The sequence below is a fragment of the Anopheles cruzii genome, chromosome X (assembly GCF_943734635.1).
Source record: "Anopheles cruzii chromosome X, idAnoCruzAS_RS32_06, whole genome shotgun sequence".
Lineage (NCBI taxonomy): Eukaryota > Metazoa > Arthropoda > Insecta > Diptera > Culicidae > Anopheles > Anopheles cruzii.
This window is the reverse complement of record NC_069143.1, coordinates 7,726,035-7,751,210: the sequence shown is the minus strand read 5'-3', so window position 1 is coordinate 7,751,210 and position 25,176 is coordinate 7,726,035. Positions and strand designations below refer to the sequence as shown.

The 25,176-nt window shown below is 49.9% G+C and overlaps 4 protein-coding genes across 4 annotated transcripts in view; 2 read left to right on the top strand and 2 right to left on the bottom strand.

The window, feature by feature from the left end:
- The first annotated feature begins 441 nt into the window (after window positions 1-441).
- On the top strand, window positions 442-5,405 carry LOC128272604 (chitinase-3-like protein 2). The gene is made up of 4 exons (XM_053010478.1): window positions 442-571; window positions 1,689-1,813; window positions 1,888-2,820; window positions 2,934-5,405. Exons 1-4 carry the CDS (start codon window positions 501-503, stop codon window positions 3,515-3,517), a joined length of 1,713 nt encoding a protein of 570 aa, XP_052866438.1. The 5' UTR covers window positions 442-500; the 3' UTR covers window positions 3,518-5,405.
- Window positions 5,406-7,571: 2,166 nt separating this feature from the next.
- On the bottom strand, window positions 7,572-7,919 carry LOC128278771 (putative cyclin-dependent serine/threonine-protein kinase DDB_G0272797/DDB_G0274007). Its single transcript, XM_053017503.1, has one exon. It carries the CDS (start codon window positions 7,917-7,919, stop codon window positions 7,572-7,574), a length of 348 nt encoding a protein of 115 aa, XP_052873463.1.
- Window positions 7,920-8,063: 144 nt separating this feature from the next.
- The window catches only part of LOC128278760 (protein gone early), a 35,517-nt gene continuing 18,404 nt past the window's right edge, over window positions 8,064-25,176 (bottom strand). Inside the window, exons 5-10 of the mRNA XM_053017492.1 lie at window positions 10,382-10,593; window positions 10,093-10,302; window positions 8,931-10,018; window positions 8,675-8,851; window positions 8,263-8,598; window positions 8,064-8,190 (exon numbers count right to left, since the gene is read on the bottom strand). Of these exons, the coding sequence (XP_052873452.1) occupies window positions 8,064-8,190; window positions 8,263-8,598; window positions 8,675-8,851; window positions 8,931-10,018; window positions 10,093-10,302; window positions 10,382-10,593 (2,150 nt within the window). The remainder of the gene's footprint in view (window positions 8,191-8,262; window positions 8,599-8,674; window positions 8,852-8,930; window positions 10,019-10,092; window positions 10,303-10,381; window positions 10,594-25,176) is intronic.
- On the top strand, window positions 19,879-21,314 carry LOC128270308 (glycine-rich protein 1-like). Its single transcript, XM_053007744.1, has 2 exons — window positions 19,879-19,893; window positions 20,148-21,314. The coding sequence occupies exons 1-2, from the start codon at window positions 19,879-19,881 to the stop codon at window positions 21,312-21,314; spliced, it is 1,182 nt and encodes a 393-aa protein (XP_052863704.1).

Here is a 25,176-nt window from a genome sequence, read left to right as displayed (position 1 = left end):
CAGCCTACCAGCCTGCCGTGTGATGTGAACCTCCTCATCCGATGCATTGTGGTGGCAGCCGTAATCAAATGCCCTGGTGCTTTGTGCGTTTCGTGTCACCGTACAGTATTCAGTGCACATCGGCAGTCGTAGCGGAAAACGAGAGCGAGGGCAGATAGCCTAGGGCGGTCGCTTTTCGGAAACAATATCGCCCTTTCCGGTTCTTCAGACATTCCGACGACTATCAACATTCAGCCAACAGAGCACCAGTCAACTGTCGCTGGGCGAAATCGGAAGGTAGAACCAGTGAACCGGATGTCCTTAGAGATGCAGATCGCTGCCGCATTGCTGTTGGCTAGCATCGCCTCATAGTAGCATCGTTTCAGACGTGCAGAGTTTCCTTGTTCCCCCACCCACCACCTTCGGCTGATTACGCAGAATATACGAAGCAACTTGCAGCTCTCAACCCGGCTGCGTGCAGTGTGTTGTTAATAGTACCCCGTGCCGTGCAAGTGCATCACATGCAGGTCGGACGCAAAATGTCTAAACAACAGGGAAAGTACGAGCTGCTGAAGGAGGACTCCAATCTCAGGTAGGATACTCTCCTAGACTCTCGACAGACTGTAACGTTCTCGGACATAATTATCTATATCGGCCTTATCGAGGCCAACAGAAATTTGTCTAAGGTTCACGATTGCGAACCACGAAGCGCTCCGTTGTCCACTCGAAATGACAGCGTAAATGCGTAGGCACAATCTTAAATGTTTTTATTTTATCGAATCTTCCGGTTCCGTCCTCTAGCTGATTAAAACTGTTAACGTTTGAGCTGCTCTTCGTACCCTTAGTTTTGCTACAAACATTGACGGTGTGCCATCGAATACACCGAATAAAATTGTATTGGTTTCGCTGCGGGCCGTTGCGTATTGACGAGGTCACGAAGCGATATTTGCTACGGCTTTCGGTACCTAATTACGCCGTGCTGTGAAAGGGGCTAATAAATCATGCATCATGCACGCTCGTCTTGGCCTAGCTCGTTCTCAGGAGCACCCTGGAGCACATTTGCTTAATTAAGCGATGGGCTTGGCCGCCGCGAATCACGCATACTCCCGTGGCGGTAGGAATTTGCTCTTGGAGGTAGGAACCGCAATTTGGCCCCTTGTTAGCTTGTCGTCTGCTTCATAATCCTTTCCGGCTGGCTAGCATGTCTGGAGTCAATGGTAGCAAATTCTGCATACCAACGTTTCTTTCTGCCTTCCGAAGGGACCCCAGAGCCGCACAAAATTAGTGCTATGCCGGTTTTTCTCTAGCGTAACAGTTCCGACAGGATGTTATGGTGGTACCTTTTTGTGGTAATTTTTTGCGGTACCTTGTTCACATTTATGGCTGCCAAATTTCATTTATGCGTTTCGTAGGCATGCTTGCTATTGACTGTCGCGGAGGTGTGGTTTTGTAATGATTTTGATTTTTCTGTATGAGAATAAAGAAAGAGTCGTAGTAGTTTTAACAGGGTTTAAAATCAATCCTTGCCACATAATAGGTGGACAATGAGTGAATTTAATCTTGTTAAATATTAAATTGGAAACGATATTAAATTATGTAGACAGCCGACAGGTGAAAGAAGATTTTACTAATTACAAATGTACCCTCGAGAAAACTTTCTTCATGATACCTTATTTCATCGTCATTTTGTCATTGCTTTTTGTTTCCAGGCGAAGACATACCTACATACAGGGATGCTTGCTGGTGGCGCTTTGCGGTATGTCTAGTGTGACGGTGTACGCAACATGGTCCATGATTTACCGACAGAATTTAATCATACCACCTACGCTTATAGGTAGGTTTAGCGTCGCTGGAGCACATTCCGACGCACCCATATTTAACATATTTTTGTTTTTGTATCGCTTTCAGATATTTTTCCCCACTGGCGTAATAGGATTGCCCTGTACGAGGCAAATTTACGCCAAACCATTCAACAACTTAACACACAGCAGGATATGTCGAGTGAAAAGGGGTTGAATGCTGCTCCCGGGCAGGAGCTCCATGGGAACAGCAGGCTGATTGGCGACGATGCGCGAAATTCATATGTCAGCAGCGGAGCGATGTCGGCGGCGAACACAACGGGCTCCGGTGGGTACCGATCGCACGCCACTGGCGATCCATTGCAAGCCCGCATCAAGCAGCTGGACAACGAGCGTGTTCTGCCCTCCCGTTTCGGTAACTTCATCTACTCGCAGGAAGCGACCAGTGGGCAGCCCGCTAGTCCGAAAATCGTCTGCTATTACACGACGCCTGAGCTCCGGCATCCCGAGCTCCGGCATCAGCTGAATCCCGAGCGCATCGATCCGTTTCTTTGCACACACCTGCACATTGGCGTGATTAGCATCGAAAACTGCACACTGATGATCGACGACAACGTGCGCACAGCGTTCAATCGCACCAAGGCACTGAAGCGCGCGAACCCGGACCTCAAGATCCTGACCTGGGTGGGCGGTGGTAGCGTTGGTGGTTTCACGGAGATGGTGGAAAACCACGCGAACCGTAAGCGGTTCATTCAGTCACTGAAGGCCACGCTCGAGCACTACCATCTCGATGGTGTTGACTTGGACTGGGAGTTTCCGGACAGTGGAGGCAAACGGCGGATGCACTTTTCCCAGCTGCTGCACGAAATACGGCGCGAGTACCAGCGCGAGCACCGAACGTACATACTGAGCGTGGCGGTTGCGGCGCAAGGCACGTTGGCATACATGGCTTACGATGTGGGAGAAATCAACAGCTACGCCGATTACGTGAACCTAATGTCGTACGATTTTCACTTCTACTCACCCGATCTACCACAGACCGGTAAGTTGCACAGCGACACCTAAGTTCCATTACTTGACGTATAACTCAACCTATTGTATTTCGCGCAAAATGTTTCGTCCTTTGTAACAATCGCCCTTTCGGCTCCCTTTCAGGTCTAAACGCTCCACTGTATCGTCGTCCGAACGAGCGCTCACTGCTCGGAACGCTCAACATCAACGAGTCGGTGAACTACTGGCTATCTGCCGGGCTCGATCGTAGCAAGGTAATCGTCGGACTGCCAACCTACGGCCACACGTTCACGCTCGTTAATCCGTTCAACACGCGCATCGGAGCGCCTGCTTCCGGTTATGGGCGCGTCGGTACGCTCGGCTACGCCAGCTACTCCGAGGTGTGCTGGTTCCTCCGGCACAACATCTACGTAATGCAGACGTATGACGAAGAAAGCTGTTCCCCCTATCTGCACGCTGGCACGGAGTGGATCTCGTACGACGACGAGCGCAGCCTGGAGTGTAAAGCGAACTTCGTTCGGTCGAACGGGTTTGGCGGAGCGATGATCTTTTCGCTCAACACCGACGATTTCGGCTCGTACTGCGCCAAGAATGCCTTGTATGTCGATGCCGAGAGCGGCGAAGGGCGGTCGGAAAGTTTCCCGCTGGTGCGCAAGGTACGCTCGGTGTTAGAGGGCGCGCAGGGAACGGCGTCACAGCCGAACCAACGTGACAGCAGTGTGCGGTGAATATGTCACATTCCGCATGACATTCCTCCTTTGCCCCAATAATCTAGTCAAGTGTGTTACTCGGCAGCAGGCCGCTTTCGGAAGCTTTATTCAACCATCACGAAATGGAATTGACGGAATTGAACCGGGAAACAATGCCTCGTAAGAACCCGTTTCCAGCCGTCGAAGCAGAAGCAGTGTAGAAGTGTAGGTGCCTCATGACGTGTAGTTACAGGGGAAGCAAAACCGAGAGTCAACCAATAGAAGTAGTACGAGTGTCTTCCAGCGCGAGAGTCGAAATAAGACCAATTGGGTCGGGGCAGCTTAAAGCAACGATTTATTCGGGTGGCTTACGAATTCTCGTTGAGCCGCGAACGTCAATTGAATTATGTTTCCTCGTTTCGTTATTTTGTTTTTAAATTCGTAATTAGTCAATTCTGGTGCAATGAGCAAAATCTCGCCACATGATTACGGTGTTGGTTGCACCGTAGGAAAAGGTTGCTCTACAGACAGAAGTGTTCTTGTTTAGTTTTTCGCAAACTTTTGTGGCATCTCCATTGCTTCGGAATATTCAAAACATACGAAACATTCCATAGGTCCATAGGAGTACCGGATGGATTCCGGAACCATCATGTACGTAGTGCGAAATGATTAATATCGTTATACTGGCTCTGAATAACGAATAAAAAAAGGGTCTACGGAACGAGGGGAAAACACAACATTGTGCCAAAAATTTATGATTACCACTACAGCATAACAAAAATACAGAAACGCACCCAACGCAGCAACAGTAGTGACGCAAGCACACTCACACACACACACACACACACACACACACACACACATACACTCGCCTCCATAAGTTGTTAGTAGCGAAAGATCCAAACAGTGCACACAGGAGGGCATCAATACGACACCTGTTTCCCCCATTGCGGTATTTAGTGCCTAAAGTATTACCAACATTGTGTTGGCACCTGGCATGAAGAAATTCAGAGGGGTTGCGTGTGTGCCCAGGTATATCAAATGAATATATGGTATATGGTGTATGGTCACCAAACAAGCACACGTATTCGATAACTAAAAGCGCGCATTCAAAACATCACCTACAGACGACGGTGGACCGGTCAAAAAATGCTAGAGGATGGAGCGATTCTTGTCCGGGCTTTCCAGATTCGTTGAAAACAATCAAAAACATATACGGTCCAGTTCGTTTATCAAAGATTAAAAAAATAAGTAAGAAAACATAAACGATATCCTTCGCCATCACACGATGATCACAACTGCATGGCAATGGCAGTCAGTAACAGGTGTTTCTTTTATTGTCTTTAACGAATCTGGATACCTCGGGGCCGAAATTCTGCGTCTTCTAAAAGGGCACTACTTTTGGATCTGTCCATCCAATGTGTTAACATTATAGGAAATATAGGAAAAGTGGTTGAATTTTAAACAGAACTGTTGCTTAAAAGTTATTGGAAAGTAAACATTGCCGATACTGTGTGTGTGTATGTGTGTGAGTGTGTGTTGGTAAACCTAAAAAAACGAAGTATTCAAATATCTTGCGGTAGTCGCTCCTGGAACGCCCTGTAGTCACGGAGGTCCGGAACGCTGTATTTTTTCAAACTTGTCGGCCACTAAAACTAATCAAATCAGTGCATTCCAAACAAACGTTTTCTGGTACGGTTGATGAAACTGTTACAGCGTGCGAAACAGTAAGCAACTACTTTTTATAGTATTTGATAGAAGGTGTAGAGTGTCGAACGATGAGGTCCAGAATGGGCAGAGGAACACTTACTGGCTGGCTCGGCCTGACGTCGTGTGAGGAAAGAGGAAGGAAACAAAAACCTAAACGCTTAACAAAACGCCTTCGTGTGAAGTCTGTAGATTGATCTTTTGCATTGTAAGTAACTGATAGCGGAAAGCAACATTGTATGGTGAAAAGAATATGAAATATATGAAACAGCAGCAGTCCAATATTGCTTGCATTGATTATACAGTGTACAGTCATTTAGTTTTGGACCCCGTACAGCAAATATCCGCCCACCCGCCATATAACTGAACGCAAGCATATTTAACTGTTTGGATTGAGGCGCCGAGTACACTAACTTACTTTTTTTTTTTGTAGTAGTAGTTTGATTCGACTCTTGGTATTGGCTCGGTACGTTCACTCGTACCTGGTAGTGAAGTTGATACAACTTCCGGCTTGCGATTGTCAGCCAAAGGTTCGTGGACCGACGTCGAAGATCCTGACGTGCTGTTTGTAGTAGATTCTCGCCATGTTTCGGCAGACAGCGATTCGGCAGAGAGCATCAGTAGTTTCATGTTTGCCGGAACACAAGATAACAGGAAAGCTCCTTCCAAACGCTCCACCCATCGCGCCCATTTCATTCTCTGACGATCGAATGGCTCGATGGTTTGGTACGGTGGTATTGCCGAGGGCAGCATACTCTAACCGCCTGCAGCAATTGCCGGTGGAATTAAGCATCTTCGTTGCCAGCATCATTATGACCTGGTCGCCAATTTATTGTAAACTTGTAACTGAGTTGTGTTGTAACCTGGTATTTTATTGAATAACCGAGCATATTTCAGGTGAGCACATGTAGTCTCGTATGTATGTACTCCACATAGAGCGCTTCGTGGTTTTGCATGGCTCATGGCTCCGCGGTCACCGTTGAACGGTCAAAGTTCATATAAGACATTATTATCATTGGAATAGCTTTCGTAAGACATGCCTATTTTGCTATTACTGGTTTTTCACTGGAATTTTCTAACTCTCTGTCGCTCTCTCTCCCTCTCTCTGCCTGTCTCATTGTACTTTTCTTCCTGAAATCAGTGTGCCGATGTGCGGTGGAAATAAATGTTTGTGGTTTTACATTGAGTGAAGGGGAAAAAAATTACGATTAAGGGTATCGTATGTTGCTTCCGTCTTGGTGCGTCGTTTGTAAAATAATCATCGTGGAAGAAAGGAAACGACCGCAGGCGGAATGAATAAGTCTGTAATGTATACGAGGTGAGGATTCTTACCTTTAATTTCTTTCTAATTCATGTTTAATATCTCTTTAGTTTCTCTTTAGTTCCGTCTCCGTTATCTCCTCCGTTTCAGACACTTATTGCAGTGAACGAGACTTATATTCAATCAAATCTAACGATACGAGAGATACGTTACTTATGCTATTTCTCACAAGTGTAATAAATAAACTCTATCCTTTTCATTTCATTAGATGTTTTCGTTGTTCTTCTTTCCCGTTTTTTTGTGTACCATCGCGTGGTAGAAGAAGTGTGCAAGAAAACCCGCGATAGTATCATTGTGCTTCGAAAACTCCGTTTGCCTCCAACAGCCTGCGGAGGCAAAAAAATACGACCGCGTCTTCGATCGGCTTCCTTTCTTCGCTTATTCACATACTACTTTGGTCTCCGCCCTTTTTTTTTTTGGTTTTCTATCGCCTTTATCGTCTTTTCGTAGGTTTATTTAGCTGATTCTGTTTGTTGTAACGGCAAAACAATCAACGAATACTCAAAACGCCTCCCGTAACGAATGGCAATCGAATGGCGGGGTAGCTTTCATACTATCTACATGCGCATCTCCCTAAACATGCACGCGCCCGGACTAAGTCTTGAAAATGCTTGTAAATGCCATAAGAGCTAGCTAAATACACTTCGTTACGAAACATACCGCGGCCTGTGAAGTGTTAAGGTTGGAGGGTGAATAAGGGCATTTTTTCAATCACAATAACACCGTTGTCAAGTAGTCAGCTAAGGTGTTAGCAAAAAGAGTGAAAATAAGAATGTAAAGGGCAAGATGAAGGGGCGAGATGGTGTACCTTTTTGGCGCTGTCGAGGAGAATTCGTTTCATTATTACAACATGCGGCTTGGTAGTCCAATTGTGAGATCTTCCTGTTTTCACCGCCAAGTGTTGCAAGATGCGAAGTATCCTTGAATTAACTTTCCTTGATTCGCTAATCCACACGTCACACACTTGGCTGCCCTTGGCGCTTGGTAAATATGCCAATGTAGCTGGCCACGCGGTAACAATATAACTCACTTACAGGCTTCTCAACCCTTCTGAGCCGATAGCGCTCAAAAGAAAATGCTATTCATATCGATTCGCCCCAAGGCGTCGGAGTGGGTGGGCGGCGGGAACAGTGGCGTTCCCATCGATGGAGCTACTACCCCCGGTGGTGCCGGTGGTGGTTCTATCTCGGTCGGCCGGGGAACCGCCCCGTGCGCCATGTGATGGTGCGACTGCACCGACGGCTGGGTGCGCTGCTGCTGCTGCTGCTGCTGCTGATGCTGCTGTTGTTTGTGATAGTAGTGATAGTAGTAATGGTCCAGTGCTGGCGGATAATGGTGTGGTCCCATCGGGGCGAGGTAGAGGGGAGAGGGTAGGTTTTTGCGTTTTTTGTTGGCACGCGTCGTCGCAGTCATTGGCGATGTCGACGGGACGGGCCACGGCGACGACGTCGGTAAAGGCGACGATGAAGGCGTTGGTGTCGTTGGTGCCACCGACGGGAAACATGTGGCGGGTGATAGTGGCGGTGGTGATTGTCAATCTCCCGAAGGGTGCGTTGATCAAAGAACATTGCTGCAACGACCTTTGGTAACGCCATCACCAGCGGCATCGTCCCCACCGTAATCCTCCGTCTTGCAATCAAACGAAGACCCGAACGACGCTATTCGGTTCCAGAAGAAGTGGAATCTGTGGAGGAACAGGAAGCACACGATGCGTTACTCGGTCGCGCCGCTGACGATTTGGGGGGTCCCTCCTTACCGGTCATGTTCGGTGATGTCGTTCTCCATCAGCAGCTTCGGCACCTTGTGTCGGTCGTGGTTGACGGAGCAGTGCCGCTGGAAGAAGACGAGCGTGAACAGCTGGTGCTCGTCGTACGGCTGCAGCCCAGGCAACCGGCGGTGCCGGTCCAAACCCAGCATCTCGTACGTCGTCTTCTCGGAGATATCGCTCTCGTAGATGCGCTCGTTGCGCTCGATCTTGGCCAGCAGCGAGCCAAACGCCTGCGTCGCCATGGCCACCGCCGACAGCTTTAGGTACAGATTGAGCCGCGTTTCGTTCATGGTACGCCCAATGAACGGTACGTAGTTGAATGCTCTGGAAGGTAGCCGAATCGGAATCGATACTTGTGATCTGTCTGATCGTCGTGTCTGCGCAATGTCACCATACTCACCTAACCATACACTTTTGCGCCTCGTCATAGAAAACGTTTTCCGGTTTCGGGCCTGGACTGACGGCATCTCGGTACTTTTCGTGAGCCTCCACGTTCCGGAACTGCTCCGTGAGCGTGTGCAGGGTCATTTGCAGCACATAGCTAATGTCCATTCCGAAACGAGCGAAGTTAACGGAGCTACGGGGAACAATGCAAACAAAAACAAAACGGTGAGCGGGAGAAGGAAAGGCAGGATTGGATCGGGGCAGTCACTCACATTGGGTAGTGATGGCTAAAGTATGGCGGCTGGATGCGCTGCCGCGACACGATCACCATGTTGAGCCCGATCGAGTACCGCACCAGTGGGTCCACCAGCGGGCTCCGGTGGTGATCGTGGTTACGGCCCTGCTGCAGCTGCACGCGCAGCAGCTCGCCCGACGAGCGCGCCGGGTACATCTCCGCCAGGATGCGCTCGGCCTCGGTCTGATTGTCCAGCATCCGGTTCATCTGGCGCTTGGTGAAGTCCCACTGGTTCTTCACGTTGTTAATAAACAGCAGCCCGTCCAGCACGAGCTGCTCGTAGTAGTCGTTCAGCAGCAGCTCGCTCCGCAGCAGCTCCGGCGGGATGCCGATCTGCACCCGCAGCGTGTCCAGCTTCTCGATCAGATAGTGCGCCAGCTCCTCGTACACCCACGGTGCATTCGCCAGCGCTCGCTTGTACTCGCCGCGCAGGTGGTAGAAGATCAGCTTCACCAGCTCGTCGTCGTAGCTGATGCGCTCGGCCACCTGATAGTCGTACAGGCTGTCCGCCTCGATTCTCGCCGACCCATCGCCAGCGTCATCACCGTCCAGTGTACCGCCGATCTCGAACGAATCCAGCGGTAGGGTGCTCGCGTGCCCTTGCTGCTGCTGCTGCTGCTGCTGCTGGTGCTGGTATGGAGGCGATAGCTGACGCTTCGTGCGCAGTATCTGCTGCAACATGGGCTTGTCGGGGAGCAGGGAGCCGCTGGAGCTGCTACGCTGTTCCGGTACGATCAGCGAGGTGTTCTCGCGCAACGCCTGCAACCCGTACGGCATCCACTGGCGGACGAGGTTCGCGCAGAAGTACCACATCGGTTCGCGCTCCTTGGCCCCGTGCACCGCCTGCTCGAACTGGTGCACCGAGACGCGGAACTCGCGCGACACGAACGGTGCAAAGTGCCAGATCACCGTCCAGATGAAGTAATCGTTCAGCACCTCCTTGTCGCTGGTCGCCACCACCTGCGATATCGCCCGCAGCGTCCCCGGGCTCGACACCATCACCGGCGTGTTCTCGGTAATCTTCTTGCCCTTGAACATGGCCTGGGCCGCTTCCATGATCGGCAGCTGTGGGAGCGAAAACCCAAACCCAAGTTAAATACCATCGCGAAATGGTCAGTGACGGCCGTTTCGTCGCTTACCGACGGTGCCACGACCCCCACCTGGTGCAACGTTTGCACCTGCGGATGGGTGTGGTAATACTTCTCGAACCGCACCGCGCGCATCACGCTGGTCGCGATGCGCTTCTCGTAGTTGTAGATTTTGCTCGCAAACTCCTGCGCGTTTTCCGTCGAGGTTACTACCATGTGCGAAAGTATGTTGATCAGCAGCGTGTGGTAGGCCTGAATGATCTGCAAAAGAGGAGCGGAAAAAACGATGAGAACCGTCATCGAACCCGGGCAAAGGGACCGAAATCGAGCATAAACCTACCGGGTGGCTCTCCTTGAGGTTGTAGAACTCCATGCTCGGTAGCCCCAGGTTGCCCTCGGTCACGGTGATCATATAGTCGTACGGCGCTTCGTTGCGGGTGTCAACGCCGAGCTTGAAGAAGGGCGCCGCGCCGTACATGGGTTGTACGCGGCGAAGATTTTCCCGCAGATCCCAGTAGTGCCGGCGGTCCTCGTCGATCACCTGCCAGCCGCCTGCGTGAAGAAAGTGCGTCAAGATGCGTCACAATTAGATTATGTTAATTTGCGCCTCATCTTCGGATATTCGGATAATGAAGGGGTGCACAGGCTCCAATGAAGAATTTGTAAATCTAAACGATGAAGCCATCAGCTCTGGTATCAGATGATGTAGATCAAATGAAGCACGCTAACCGTCGACGACCATCATGTTCACTATTTTAGGAAACAAACCCGAAGCAAAAGAACGCTGTCAGAGTCGTGGCTCGCTCACGTCACCACCAAAGGACCAAACAACTGAACACCGGCATGACTTGGCTCAATATCGTTATTTCCAAGACGTTAAAAACGATCAAGAATTTGCACCTACAGCTGCGAGGTGAACCATATCCGTTAACAGCACGAGGTTCCCGCCATTGTGACAAGTCTGACAGATGATCTTCGCTTCGGTTCGCTGGCGCTTATAACGGACATAATTAATTATCCTCCGCCCGGTAATCTGCCAGCCAGCCGACAAAGGCATTCATTTTTCACGAGCCTTCACCCTTTCGCACCCTAGCTCCGTATATTGACCGTTTTTGTGCTCCCAAATCACGGCGTCCATATACGTCGGAGCTTACGAAGCACTATTAGGAAGCACTAGGCTGAGAAGGTGACGCATGCACGACGGCGTGCGAAGCTTGCTTGCGGTCGGATATATGTTTGATTATGATTAATAGGTGCCCTCCTCTGTGTACCAAATACTCTTGCGGTGCGCACACAAGCTCTCCCTGTTGACATCAGCGAGGCCTATATATTGAATTATCGGAGAGAACCGACTGCAGCGAGCGAGCTACAAGGTGAAGAACGTCGTTAGAATGTTACGGTAACACAGACAACCCCAGCCACTTGGTGGTGATCCTTCCGGCATATTTCTTCACGTCCAGACGCTTCAGGTGGTTCGCTAGAGCGTTGGGCAATTCCCGTGTGCTTATCTGGGTACCGGCAACCATTCCCTGGTGGTGCGGTCCAGAGTCTGTCATTTCCAAAACGAAAGCGATCAAAACTAGGCGATAGGCGATCGACTGTCAAACTGTCAAAAAAAAAAGGGCGGATCGCGGTGGCAGAAGCGACAGACCTCGGATGCGCGCGTGAGAATGTCACGGCCACCGACACTCGCTCGCTTCCCATTCGCCATTCCACTAATCAATACACTACCCATACCCCCGAAAAATAGACACTTCCGTGTTGAAGCCCGATTCGGGAAGTCGAGGATGAGGATCTTGCCACAAATTGCGGAAGTTATCCACAGCTAGTCTCGACTGCTCGACCAAAACACGGACGACCAGAGCGCGATCTCTCATATATATAGAGGTGTCGCGCGCACTTCCTGTCTGCAACTTTCCTGCCAAAGTGCAAAGTGGAGATCGGATTCCACCGGACCGGTGGTGTTGACGCGCGATCAATAGTGTGTGAAAAGGTAGGTCAGGCACTAGAAGGAAAGGTCACTACCGCGAACAGCGAACAACCTGTGACTTCGCTGCTGCTGCTGCTGGCGACGGGACGGCTCAGTAGTGACCTTTCGCTGAGCCGGTGGTAATTGACGAAACACCTGTCGGCGAACCCCAAAAATCAACGGCGGAAAGTGAGACAATCAGGCCGCTGCTCTCTCGTGTGGGTCGTCGGAGGGTCTTGAAGTAAATGCGCTTCTTCCACCGAGCCGCCGAGAGCGTTTGAGAATGCTTGCTTCGCATATCAGCGACGATAATCAGCGGTTCAGAAGTGGGCGAAGACGAAGAACAGAGCGCGAGTGACAGCAAAACACCGAGATAGCCTTGAATTGGTCCTCGATGTGTTCCGCGTGTCCCGATGATTGAACGCTTTTTAACCTCCGTAATTGCTGCCCCTTCAGCTGCCCCCTCCCGGGGGCTTCGTGTGCTTCTGCCGAGGAACCTGGCTCCCTTCAAAGCGTGGCGGTAACACATGGGCTGAAAAGTCCCGAGTCCGTGAAAGAAAACGCGTTGTTCAAAATTGGTTTTCGTATGTTACCCGTGAACGCGTAACGCGTGAAGTCGGACACTTTTCAAGCCATTTCTTCGCTTGAACAGTATTTTCTCCCACCAAGAAGGAATGTAAAATTAAAACACGAATTCGTTGTTGATGTGCTAACCAAAAAAGCGACCAATGCAACAAGACTAGACATGCGTTAGGGCCGGGACTTTTCAGCCCATGTGCTGCATACGCCACGCCGCCCGCAGTTCCGGAGCCAGTAATGAATCATCTTTTTTTATGTCCTCCTCCATAGAGCAAACAGAGTGCAACACGCCGGCGCTTCTTGTGGGTGGAATTTGCTATCTGTCACCTTGCTTGGTGGTTTCGGTGGTCCTCAGAAGTTTACCAACAGTTGCGGTGGCCACAAGACACCCGCACCCACACCCACCCGCGGGTTACAAATTGAGGGCGAAGCCGGCTCCCATCGAGTCCTTGGGGTACTACTACTGCTAGTCTGGTGCACACACAACCGAGATGCGCTGATGCTGATGCTGATGAGGACAGCACCGGCACCGGCAGACCACAAACGCAGCCGAAGCCACAGCGCCAGCCAGTAGTGGCCGGCTGTTTGCCTTGTGGTGTGGGACCTTGAAATTTGACGTTATCGATCGAGAGGTGGTTTTGTCGGTGTCTGTTGAGTCGGCGGCTGGGGAGATCAACGCTTCTAGGGACGACCAAAATCCCAATCCCAACGACCTGACCTTATGATGGGGGTGGCGCAGAGGTATGCCCTACGCCTACATTTGATTGCCCGTTTTGATTGTTTAACTTTGCGGTGAAGAAGCGATGGATAGAACTTTTGCTTTCCACGCCGTGTACGGGAGGGTTGGTGTGGTTGGTTGGGAACTAGTATTTGCCTGTGACAAATAAGCAATCCCACAAGACAAACCTCGAGAGCCCCCTCCCCCCCTCGTTACGAGATGATCGAGAGTTGTTCAAGATCGAGAGTTCCAAAACCGGGTTTTCGGCAATGCAGCGGGGGTCAGGTTTGTCGGCGAGGCACTCCAGACGTGTCCAAACTTTTGCTTTTTGAAGAAATCGCCTGCACCCGCCCCCGCCAGCCTGCCACCCGACCAGCCCGAGCGCGAGCTAGAGAAGAGCTCCACACCTCCATGCCCAAATTTCAGAAGCGCTCCAATAATGCTGTCTTGCGAGTTCCCCAATTGCGGCGGCCATGACAGAAGTCACCGGGAAGGAACGGGAGGGGTATGGAACGGATTTCGCGGTCCGGTTTCGTCCGAAACCGGTTCTTCCAGAGTCAGAGCTCATCCCTAACCCGCCACCCGCCGAAAAGGGACGACGTTTCGGGTGAGATTTGGGATGCGCTATCCGCAGTTCTCCGCGAGGTGGCGGCCAGTTATCGCGCGAATAGGCAACACGCTCTTCTGATCACGCTCTCTGGCCAACGTTGCCGTTTTAATTGAAGCCAATCATGCAAATGAGCTCCCCCGCACTGCCTCTGGTCGGTCGCGCGAGCTCCTAACGCTTTTTCCATAAAATTGGCCAAAACAGCCGCGGCGGCTGGCTGTTTTGGGGGATACAGCAAATATCATAGTTTACGAGAACAGGGGGGTGGTGATGGTGAGAATCGCGGGGCGCACCATCTGCGATCCTAGGGAGGCTCTGCTAGTGATGATGGCGACCGATCAGAGATCGGCCGTTTTGGTCAGCTATTGTAGCAGTCTTGGTTTTGTGTCGAAAACAGCTTTTTCTGGTTTCTCTTGCCTGTTGACTGCCTGTTGCGATGGTGGAGGATGCGATAGGGAAATGTCTCGCGTCCAACCGAAAGCTTGCACGAAAACAAGATCCACAACCCCAAAAACGCTACGAAAGCCGCTCCCAAAAAACTAGCCAAAGTGTCTGGTTACAGTTGAGCTTCACACGGCATATAATCTTCCACGGGCATCCTTGTTTGTTGATTTCGATCTTGTGGACGTGCCCCAGGTCTTCCAAGTACTAAAAATACTGACACATAAATGAGCATAACTTTTTGTTCTGTCATCCGATTTGCATAACCTTGGATGCGTTTGAAAGAAGCAGAACGTACCTTTCAAACTATGTAACTAGTACACATATGGATGCATATTATTTTAAATCTCGTTATTTATCTGGACCTCGTACATATCATGTAAACCGTCAGAAAATTGTACTACTATGACCCGAAGGAACGGTGTTTCGTGAAGTCAACCCGCGTGGGCTCTACTCTGATGAATCTCTCCCCCCTTTTTCGCAGCGAGCTCCACCGGATTCGATATCACCCGGTTCGATCTCGTGAACTGGACACGACACCTAATCAAATCGGCATTATTTGTACGACGATGATTAAATAATTTAGAAAATCGAAACCGATTCATCAAAGGTCCAACCCCACCGGTCCCCGACCGGAACCGGTTTTCCATTAGTTAATCCGTGTGCCGTGTTGATACCCAGAAGGTGCGATTGAAGCGCTACTGAAGGCGCCCGTAGAAGGTCATCAATTACAGTGCAAGGCCGCACCGGATTCGGGGTGCCCTGCTTGATGACATATTACTATCGAAACCGTGCCGCGTCTCGTCTTCATCATCACCTTCGTCGTCCGCGTTGTTGTCGTCGGTGTCCTCGTCCGATTAGAAATTGAGCAAGACAGCATAAATACATAGGAAAATAAAAAAAAACCAAACCAAATGCATGTGCGACCGCGATACAGTTCTGTTGCAGGTTGACTGGACCTGCAAAAGGCGTCTTTCTCGTTGGCGTTGCTGTTGAGTCCACAGCTTCGATGGCTCAAATCAGTGTGCTCCACTGTACGCGGCCCTTTGGATCCGCAAATCGCAAAACAGATTTTGTGTACCGAAAGCAAACTACAAATCTATGTTTTGGATAAATTCTAACGGGGTGCGACGTCGAATAGTCGGAAGATCTTTTCACAACATGGACATCTGCCAGACATTTAAATTTGCAGATTAGTCCAAGTCCGCCAATTCCGAGAAAAAGAGACTAATTCCTCGATAACGTCTCGTCAATTAGCTTTAATTAAGTTCGACTCTACCGCAGGGCTTTGGCCTGCGCAATTAACAGCTTTGGCCAACAATTTGCATTATTCAAATCACACGCTCCTCACTCAACTCGTAGGTCGTAGCGTAGCTGCAAAAGCAAGGTCTTCCGCATTTTCACTGAGCAGAGCGCGTTTAGACACGCAGAATTCCTGAATCACTTGACACGCGTGATCGTATATCTTGAGGATCCTCTCTTCTTCTTGGCTACAATCACTTCACTCCACAGAGGTTCTTCACTCTAAACAAACGTTGGATTTCAAATTTCCGATTCCGCGAACGTAGCATTATCATTTGGTCTTGCTTTAATCCGCTAGAATCGCTGGCTTCATCGTTGGATGCTATCTCGAGCGGATCGTACGCAAAATTCTTTCCAAGAACTTGCCTCTATCCTTGCGCAAGATTGTTCGGAACCAACCGACCACCCAACCAGCCAGAACCCGGGGATAAATTTCATATATAGAAATAGAGAAAATCAAGCCACGAAAATAACACGAAAAGCTGAAATGCTCCGGACACCTCGAACACAACATAGCAGCAACGGCGACGGCGGCAGGCACCCCATTGGTAACACCAATTTGCATTGATAATCGCCACAACATAGAGGGGGGAGGTCTAGCTGATTGTGAAGCACTTCTTTAAGTCGATCTAGCTTACGCAACAGACCGCGCTCTCGTGCGCCGGCCCCCGTGTCTGTGGAGAGCCGAGAAACCTAATGAAAATCACATTCATTCGACCTTAGAGATTTCAACTGCCGTTGGCGGCGATTATGATGGCGGTTCAGGATGGCGCACGGTCGGTGCAACGTAGTAGAAAAAAAAATCCAAAAGACCAGGTTGCTGCACGCTGCTTGACGACACCGGCGCGCGACACTTTGACAGCAAGACCCGGCGGTCGCAATAAATTTGCAGAGAAATTGTGTATTTTTCTAGGACATTCCCGTCCGATGGGGCAAAAGGGAGGCAGCAGTGACAGCAACCACCACCAGCAGCAAATCCAACGCACCAATCCAGCTTTCACTACAAGCTCTCTCTCTCGCCTCTCTATCTGATGACCTTGGAAAAAGCCATTGAATTTGAAATTTCGCGTAAGGTCAATGCCATGCCGTCGTTTGGCAATACATAACGTCTGTGTCCACCACCGGCCAGCAGTGTCCACGGAGCGGCATTAGCATTCTCTGCATTTCATCTGCTATTTCACCATTTACTGGATTTGACCCGATAGAGTGGGGTCACAAGAGAAACAGTTGCCAGACGAGATTTATGTTGATGGGCGATGAGTAATCGAACAGCGCGCAACAGTACCTGATCCGGTATTCGGCACTGCTGCTCTGCGATGCGATGCTACCACACTACACTAGGTTCTCCATTTTGTAGTTTCGAAATCACAGGGCTCAGGGCACGGTTTTCGAATATGTATCTGTCGACCCAAGTGTCAAACTTTTACTTCTTGACACTTGGACTTGGACTTTTCTGCTTGCAATTGAAGATACGGACTTAGAAGAGTGATGGACTTAGTTTCAGCCAGCCAACGAGTTGAGTTGACGAGGTCAGAGACAACGAATTGCCCAGACTGTTACGTCTTTTTATTCTTCTTGTCCGACTACAACCACCGAGCGTTGTTTCGTAACTTCCCAACACGGACATTCCTCGGGACATGCCAGACCTGGTACCTCTTCCCGAACATGCTGGTAACATTTCTACGCTAGAATCCTCTACGCACACCAGAATTCGAGCTCGGCGAACTACTTGTTTACTTGGTCCGACACTTGGGCTCGGCCAGTCCCATTAGAGTACTCCCCGGGCGGGCCAGATTGTTAAGTAAAGATCCCGCTGGTCATGGTCAATGTCATATGACAGCGGGAGACACCTTTGGCAGTCGTGTACAATCGCTGCTGACCCCGAGTCTCACAAATTTCGACGCCGACGTAGTTGGGGCGGAAATTTGAAATGGACTCCAATTGACTACCGACACGGCGTCAAATACGAAAGGTCAGTATATGTGAACAGCAGTAGGCCTGGTAGGCAGTTAATACCTGGCCATCTGCCGATCTCCAACCAGATCGCACCGAGCTAGCAGTTCAATATTTTAATATTAGCCGAGGCTCGTCGGCGGCTGTCGAGAGGTGATGTTGTGTATTTGTGGCCGCGAGCAGAGTATATTTTTGGGTTGGGATCAGAAAAAAACCGGAACCGGAATGGTAATTTTGAGCAGAATTCGGTAAATGTCAAAGTGCTACAAGAGAGCACACCAGAGGCTTTATTATGGGGCTCTATAGAAAGAGCATGCTGGCTGGCTGGCTAGCTAGGACGGGACGGGGTGTAGATGAATTTTAATGAGGAGAACGTATTCCTTAGCAGAAGGAGATCAATCTTGATCGTGGGAAGCGGCAGTAAGTAGCGGGACGTCCCTGACGGTGTGGTGGGTATCCAAAATGGTGGTATCCAAAAATAACATTTCTGGCGACGGACGCCGACGCCGACGCCAGCGAAGAACAAAATAACCCAAGAACGGCTACCTATCCTTCGGCGAACTCATCTGCCTCCCGTGCGATAAGCAGGTGGATTGCTCACGGGGGCGGGGCGTTGTTGTGCCGGGGGTTGCCCGGGGGGAGGTTCGCCAAATTAGGCACCATGTAGTGGAGTCTGTAAACCACCAGGAGGAGTTAGGAGCTTCTCTGGCCGAGAACCGAGATATATAGGGTGATCAAGTGTTAGCGATTACTTCACCTATAAAAAGTCAGGTTTCATTCTGGAAATTGTAAACATTTAGTAAAAACTTTAACATTTACACGAAATGTCTTCTACACAAACTGTACGAAATTTGCAAACGCTGATTTCCACCTCGAGGTGGAATAAGCAGAATTTGCGTATTTTTGGCTCCGACGGAAACCCGTCGTCACGTCGTGCAAGAGAAGCCAATACACCCAACAGGAGTGGCTGCTGTTTGGTGTGGATTTTGGTCTGGCTTCATTATCTGTCCATTTGATTTTTTCGAGAATGAAGAACATGGATCTTCGGGGGTCCTGACTTGGACGACATTTGATTTCTCCCTGACGGCGCGCTACGATATAGATGAACCACCCTATAGGTGGCTGGCCGGCAGCAACAGCCATAGCTAAGCTCCACAGCGAACGAGACGCTATATTTATCAACCACCGACAGACACCTTAGGCAGAGAAAGAAAAAAACAAATTCTCGGCTGGGTTCGAAAGCCGCTAAATGCCAGAAGGAGATCACCTCACTCGCGCTCGGCTTTATGGATAGTATATTTCGGTTCTGGGGTATCTAATTTTTTTGCGAGTTTTCCCTCTCCAGATGGTGTGTTTCGGGGGGATGGGATGAGACACGATCCCATCTTTCCACGCCCAGTCTCCACCAGAGCTTTGCCGACGGATTCTTGTTCGCGGTGGCTACGATCCGATCCGCGTAGAGTGTCGTAGGTGTCGCGCGATCGACCCCCACTCCGACCAGAAAACCACAAAACCACCACACGCCCGCACAGACTCTAACAACCACTTTTTGTTGTTGGAGCTCTGCTGACTCTAACTCTGTGTGCGTGTCTGGGCTGGGAGGAGGGAATGGAATGGCCAGACCATACCCATAAAAATGCGGGGATTTTATATCGCGCCGCGGAGAACACTTTGGGGTGATACAACCCAAAAAAAGCTGCATTCGAGTGATTAGCATACTCTTCAGGGCGCTTCTTACCCCCGGGCCCCCGCCGCCGCCGCCGCCGCCGCTAAGAGGCTAGCTAACGCCCCGGCCGGCCATGCATATACGCACAGAAATGCACAGATATGCTTGGCGCTCTTGTGTGAATGAGTTGCAAAAATGGGCTCCTACCGAAAGAAGAAAGCAAAAAAGAGCCCCACAAGTAAATGGTCACAGCAAAAAACCAACGTCCAACTCCAGCGTCCGAAGTGTGGCTGCGCTGCGATCACCAGCGGCACCGAAGGTGGATATAAAAAGCGAAAGTTCTGTTCCATCTTCAGTTCAATTCGATCGCCCCGCAGAGAAGACCGCTCTCGCAAAGGAAAGTCGTCTTGTAGGAAGTCTGCCGAAGTGAACTACACAGCAGCAGCAGCACTAGCAGCAGGCGCACTTCTAGTTCGTCCAGCCAACGCGATCGTGCCTCGAGAATCTTCGAGTCGAGCGTCGAGTTCTGTCGAGTGCAGAAAAAGCGCAAGAGAGAGAGAGAGAAAGAAAGAAAGAGAGAACGAGAAGAGAAACGATACAAGATGCGTTTCTTCGTGGTGAGTGCACTTCGTCGTCCCGTCGGAGGACACTACTGTCTATCCAAGGGTACACAACGCCGTTGGAGGAACCCCGGTACCCTAGAATCCTGGATTCTATCAACAATCAATTACGCGAGTACTCGGGGGCGCACAGTGCAGTGAGCTACGGAGCGCCTCTTTCATCAATCAATTCTAGCGCACCTCCTAACTCCCCTTTGCCATTCCCGTGTGTGACGTGACGTGTAACCTCAGCTCTCTTTTCCGTGCTTTAGATTTTCGCCGCCTGCATGGCCGTCGGATCGGCCGACATTGGCCTGAAGCTGCGTCAGGCAGCGGGAGCCGGTGGGGCGAGCAGCTACGACGTCGGGCAGCAGTCGGTGTCGGTGGACTACGCACCGACCGTCTACCAGGATTCCGCCTCCGGAGGCGCCGCCGGTGTTTCGGCACGCTCGGGAGGATTCGGTGGTGGTTCGTCCTCGTTCGGAGGTAGCCAGTCCTTCGGCGGTGGTTCGTCTTTCGGAGGTGGAGCCGGAGGTTCGTCCTTTGGAGGTGGAGCTGGAGGTGGTGCTGAGTTCCAGGCCGGGTATCAGGCAGGTCTGCGTGCCGGTGCCTCTTCCGGAGCCTCGTCTTTCTCATCGGGCGGCGGCAGCAGTGCCCGTTTCGGTGGTGGATCCTTCGGTGGTGCATCCTTCGGTGGTGCATCGTCGGGAGCCGGTGGATTCGGTGGCTCCTCGGGTGGATTCGGTGGTGCAAGTGCATCCGCCGCCGCCAAGACTCAGGTCCGCTTTGCTGCTCCGGTTGTCCAGAAGCACTTCTACTATCACGTCGCCCCGGAAGACCCGAAGGCCGCTGCCGAGGCTGAAACGTTGACCATCACGCCGCGCAAGCACTACAAGGTCATCTTCATCAAGGCCCCGTCGGTCAGTGCCAGTGCCGGAGCCGCATCCCGGGCTGCCAGCAAAACCGAGGAGAAGACCATCGTCTACGTGCTGGTCAACAAGCCGTCCCAGGCGAAGGCGGGTGCCGTTGCCGATGCCAGCTCGTTCTCGTCCGGTAAGCCGGAGGTCTACTTCATCAAGTACCAGGGTAAGGACGCACATGGTGCCGGTGGTGCCGGTGCTGGTGCTGGTGCGTTTGCCAACGCCGGAGCTTTCGGTGGCGCTGATTTCGGTGGAGCCGCCGACTTCGGTGGTGCGGCCGGATTTGCCGGGGCCAATGCCGGGGCCAGTGCCGACGCCGGTTACGACTTCGTCGATGCTACCCGCTCCGGCGGTGTGTCCAGTGCCGCCGCTGGCAGCAGTGGCTACAATGCCGGATTCACCGCTGGCTACACCGCGGCTAGCGCCGGCGGATCTTCGTCGGGCTTCGGTGTCACCCCAGCCTACGACAGTAGCGCATTTGGTGGTGCTTCTGCTACTAACAACGCGGTTGTCTACTAAGTTTTCACAGCCAGCGAGAGAGCGCGCTTAGTCGTAAACTTCAATACTCAACCCCGAACCCCGGGGCCAGCCCGAAGGAATGGTCTGCCCATACTATCTTATTCCTGTAACCTCTATTGTGTACACGCACTTCCGCGTGTTTCCGCGAGACTCCTTTCTCTACTTCAGAAAACCGACAGCTCTACGACATAAGTCTCTCGAAAACAGAAAACGAAAAAACGATGAAAAATAGATAGATTTATTTTTCTTTAGGAAACGTGTGATAACAACGCACGGCGCAACTACACCGCCACTAGTGTTTAGGAGGCCACAGTCCGTAGGCAAACATTGTTCAAACAAATCATGCTAACTACTATCGTAAGGGCACAGGGGCGCGCGAACGTAAAAGCCAGAAAAACATCGCCCCCGAAGAGAAGCGTCGAAGAAGAAGAAGTCAACTTTGTATTATAAGAAAAACACCAACACACACACGAACATGAATTTCCATAACATAACACGACAAAAAACAATCAAAGTAAAAAACTATCTACTCGTTTTTGGCTTTTTTGTTTCACATCGACCATCATTTCATCATCGCCGTTACCGATCGTCCTTCCCCCTTTATCGTCCTCTTCTCAATCGCCGAACACATCGAGCGCCAATTCGGTTTGAAATTACAGCAAATCGTACGGTCCGCAACGGAAAATTTGACACTTTCCCTCAGACCGCCAAGACCGAGTGTTGGTTAAAATGAGATGGTGAGGCTCGCCTTTAAAAAACACACGTCTGCCAACACTTCACAGGTCTAGGAAGTGGCTTCGTTTTTCTCACAATATTACAATATTCGGTACATAGAAGAAAAGGCGTACTTTAATTTTCCTCAATAGATGGATAGTTCGGTGGTCTGGATAGAAAGATGAGAGTGATTAAGCTGTTACAGCTGTTTGGTATTAATTTGACGTGCGAACAAAACTGGACTACAGCATTCCAATTCCATACTCGTATGGTCCATGTCTCGTCACCAGTAATTATGCAGAGTTTGATCGTTTTTAAGCATGTCTATGAGCCACTTGATTGCGATGAACATATTAAACAAAATTGAGATCTTTTGGCATTAATCGACGTGCTGCGACTTTTCTCATACCCAAAAGATCAACGAAAATATGGCGAAGACTGGCTAAAAAGTAATCCATTATTTTCTCGGTAGATGGCTTTAGTGTTCGATATCTCGAGAAGTATCGTACCACGTACAGTTTGTACAGTGTCAGATGTGTTTCTGTACGCATCCCTGGAGAAAAAATTTCAAAACTTTGTATACCCAGAACCACTTCAACAAATGCCCTTTGAAATCAACGGTATGCTTTCACTAATAAACGTTCATGTTCATTGGAACCAAAAGAAAATGAACAATTCTAATTACATGATCCCAATTTTACCTTCAAAACGAAAATCAAATATCAAATTTCTCGAACAGTAATGGGAGATAAAGACTGCTTCTAGCGCACCAAACCAACCGAAATTGGAAGAAAACAAAACAATTCAAGAAGCGAAAGCAAGAAGCGTGGATGCAGCCACTCATCGATAGTAAATGTTGAAAAATTGAAATTCGTTTCGAATTTCAAAAAGTTCAAAGGGTAATCTGCAAAAGAACGTCTACTGCTAGCTTCTAACATCCTTTTTACGACTTCCTTAGCCAATGACAGGTCCGCACCAATCGTAACGCGTTGGAAGCATCTCATAAGGAGATTCAATGTTCTTATGTGTCCAGTATCCATATACGGCTCAAACTAACTTTTTTTTTATCAAATCCGTATTCATTTATTTCAAAATATAACTAGGGAAATAAATTTCCTCACCACCACAATCCCATGGTGACGCCGCGAGGCAGTCCAGAAGCTGCGGTTCCAAGTGATCGTCACCTTTTGCTGTTCAGCGAAAACTGATTTTCGGTACAGAAATTGCACACTATCCCCTGCCAGAATAACACGTGTCCTTACTGCCTTTGGAAACTGGTTGAAGAATTGGAACGTATTCCAAAAATATGCCGCTTAAGCTCTATACTATTTGTTCTAGAACCTCAAACTGATGCTACGAAAACACGGCTCTACGTGTTGCATTTCCAAGGTTTCAATAGCTCTGTGTTTCCTCCCCAAGCCAACGTCAGGGTGCAGCACCACAACGGCGGCTACTACTAGAAAACGAGTATTCGGATCACCAACAAAAAACCGAATCACTGGTTCGCATCTTTCAGACTATTAGACTCTTGTCTGCCAATTTATCCATCGGCTAGACTAAGGTAGACGCTTCACGATCATCATCAACCGGCAGCTGTAACCCTGGTCGAGCGGTCCTGGCTTGCAGTAAAAGACTCCCACCACCCCTCGCTTTCGCGCTCGCACCCCCGTTCTACACCTATCAATAAAATGTTGAGACGTTTCGTGAGACACACGCAGAACGAGAATCACAGGACAGGAATCACCTATCCTCGTCGGGCCAAACAAAGTTCAGCATTTTAAAAGGTCATCCCCAAAATGTCATAGAGCACGCACCGTGTCCGGACCGGACTAACGACAGTTTTGTGGAACCTTCTATTCTCTTCCTTTTTGTTCTGCTAAGGTTGACGTTTTTTGGCCTACACACACGCGCTAACAGCGGATTGCTGATGTGTTTAGCATACGTCTAGTTTAATAATATGGTCTGTTCGATTACCAACTTGATTTTATTAATTTTTTTGACAGTAACAAATTTTTTTGACAGTAAATCGGGATGAACAGTATTTCCTGTATGTATTTCAATGTAGCTGATTACATCCTGCGCACGGTAAGACTGTGCGCTGACACAACCGGGTATACGTTAGAACTGGTTAGAACCTATTGGAGACACTACTGGACACGCGCCTGTTCTTAGCCGTTCTGAGAATCTTCAACTTAATTATGAATACCAATACCAAACATCGTACCAAATACATAGGCGTTGCGTGAGTGTCAGCGATTGGCAACAGCGATTCACGCTCCGGTCCGGTCACCGGTCAAGAGTTGGGTTAGCCAACCAATAAAAGTTGACCCCAACCGGTCACAACCCAAAACCGAAACCAGAACGGGATGAACTCGACGACCGGCAGCCACAGTAAATGTCATCAGCATCGATTAGGATGCTGTTTTTTGTGGAGGGGGAAATTCTTCTATTTGACAGGCAGACCTGCCGCAGGACAGGACAAGTTGTTTTTCGCGCAACTCAGAACGGTAGTGGGGGGGCTGCGGATACATAAAACTAAAATGTGTGTTGGTGGATTGTTAGCAAAATAAAAAAAAACGCCCAAGAAAAGACGGCAGGGAATGGAAAAGCCGCGAATGCAAACAAGGAAGGTTGCAGCCCAGGAGATGAGTATAAATAGCGAAAGTTCGGTCCTATCTCCAGTTCATTTCTTTCGGGCGCACCACAGAGAAGACGACTCGCAGAAGTAGTCTTCGCAGAAAGCAAAGTGTCAAACAGTCATAAACAGTCCCAACGGTCTCTTCTTCAACGGTCGAGCAGGATCCACACCGGAAGTCAGGATGCGCTGTTTCGTGGTGAGTATACTCCCGCGGCTGTACATGTTTTCTTACTCTCTCCTGACTCTGGGAACAATACCGTGCTATGGAGTACGCCTGTAGTGTTATCAGCAATCAACAACTACTACTGAGCACTGAGTGTGAGCGGAATTTCATCAATCAATCGTCAACGAATCGTTGACACAGATCTGGACTTCAACCAGATGCAGAGTTCCAAGCATAATTTCACTGTTCCCAAAGGAGTTGCAACGTCCACCACTCGGGTACTCGGGAATCTGACTAATGGTCTTCCTTTTTACATGGTTCCCAGATTTTCGTCGCGTGCATAGGAC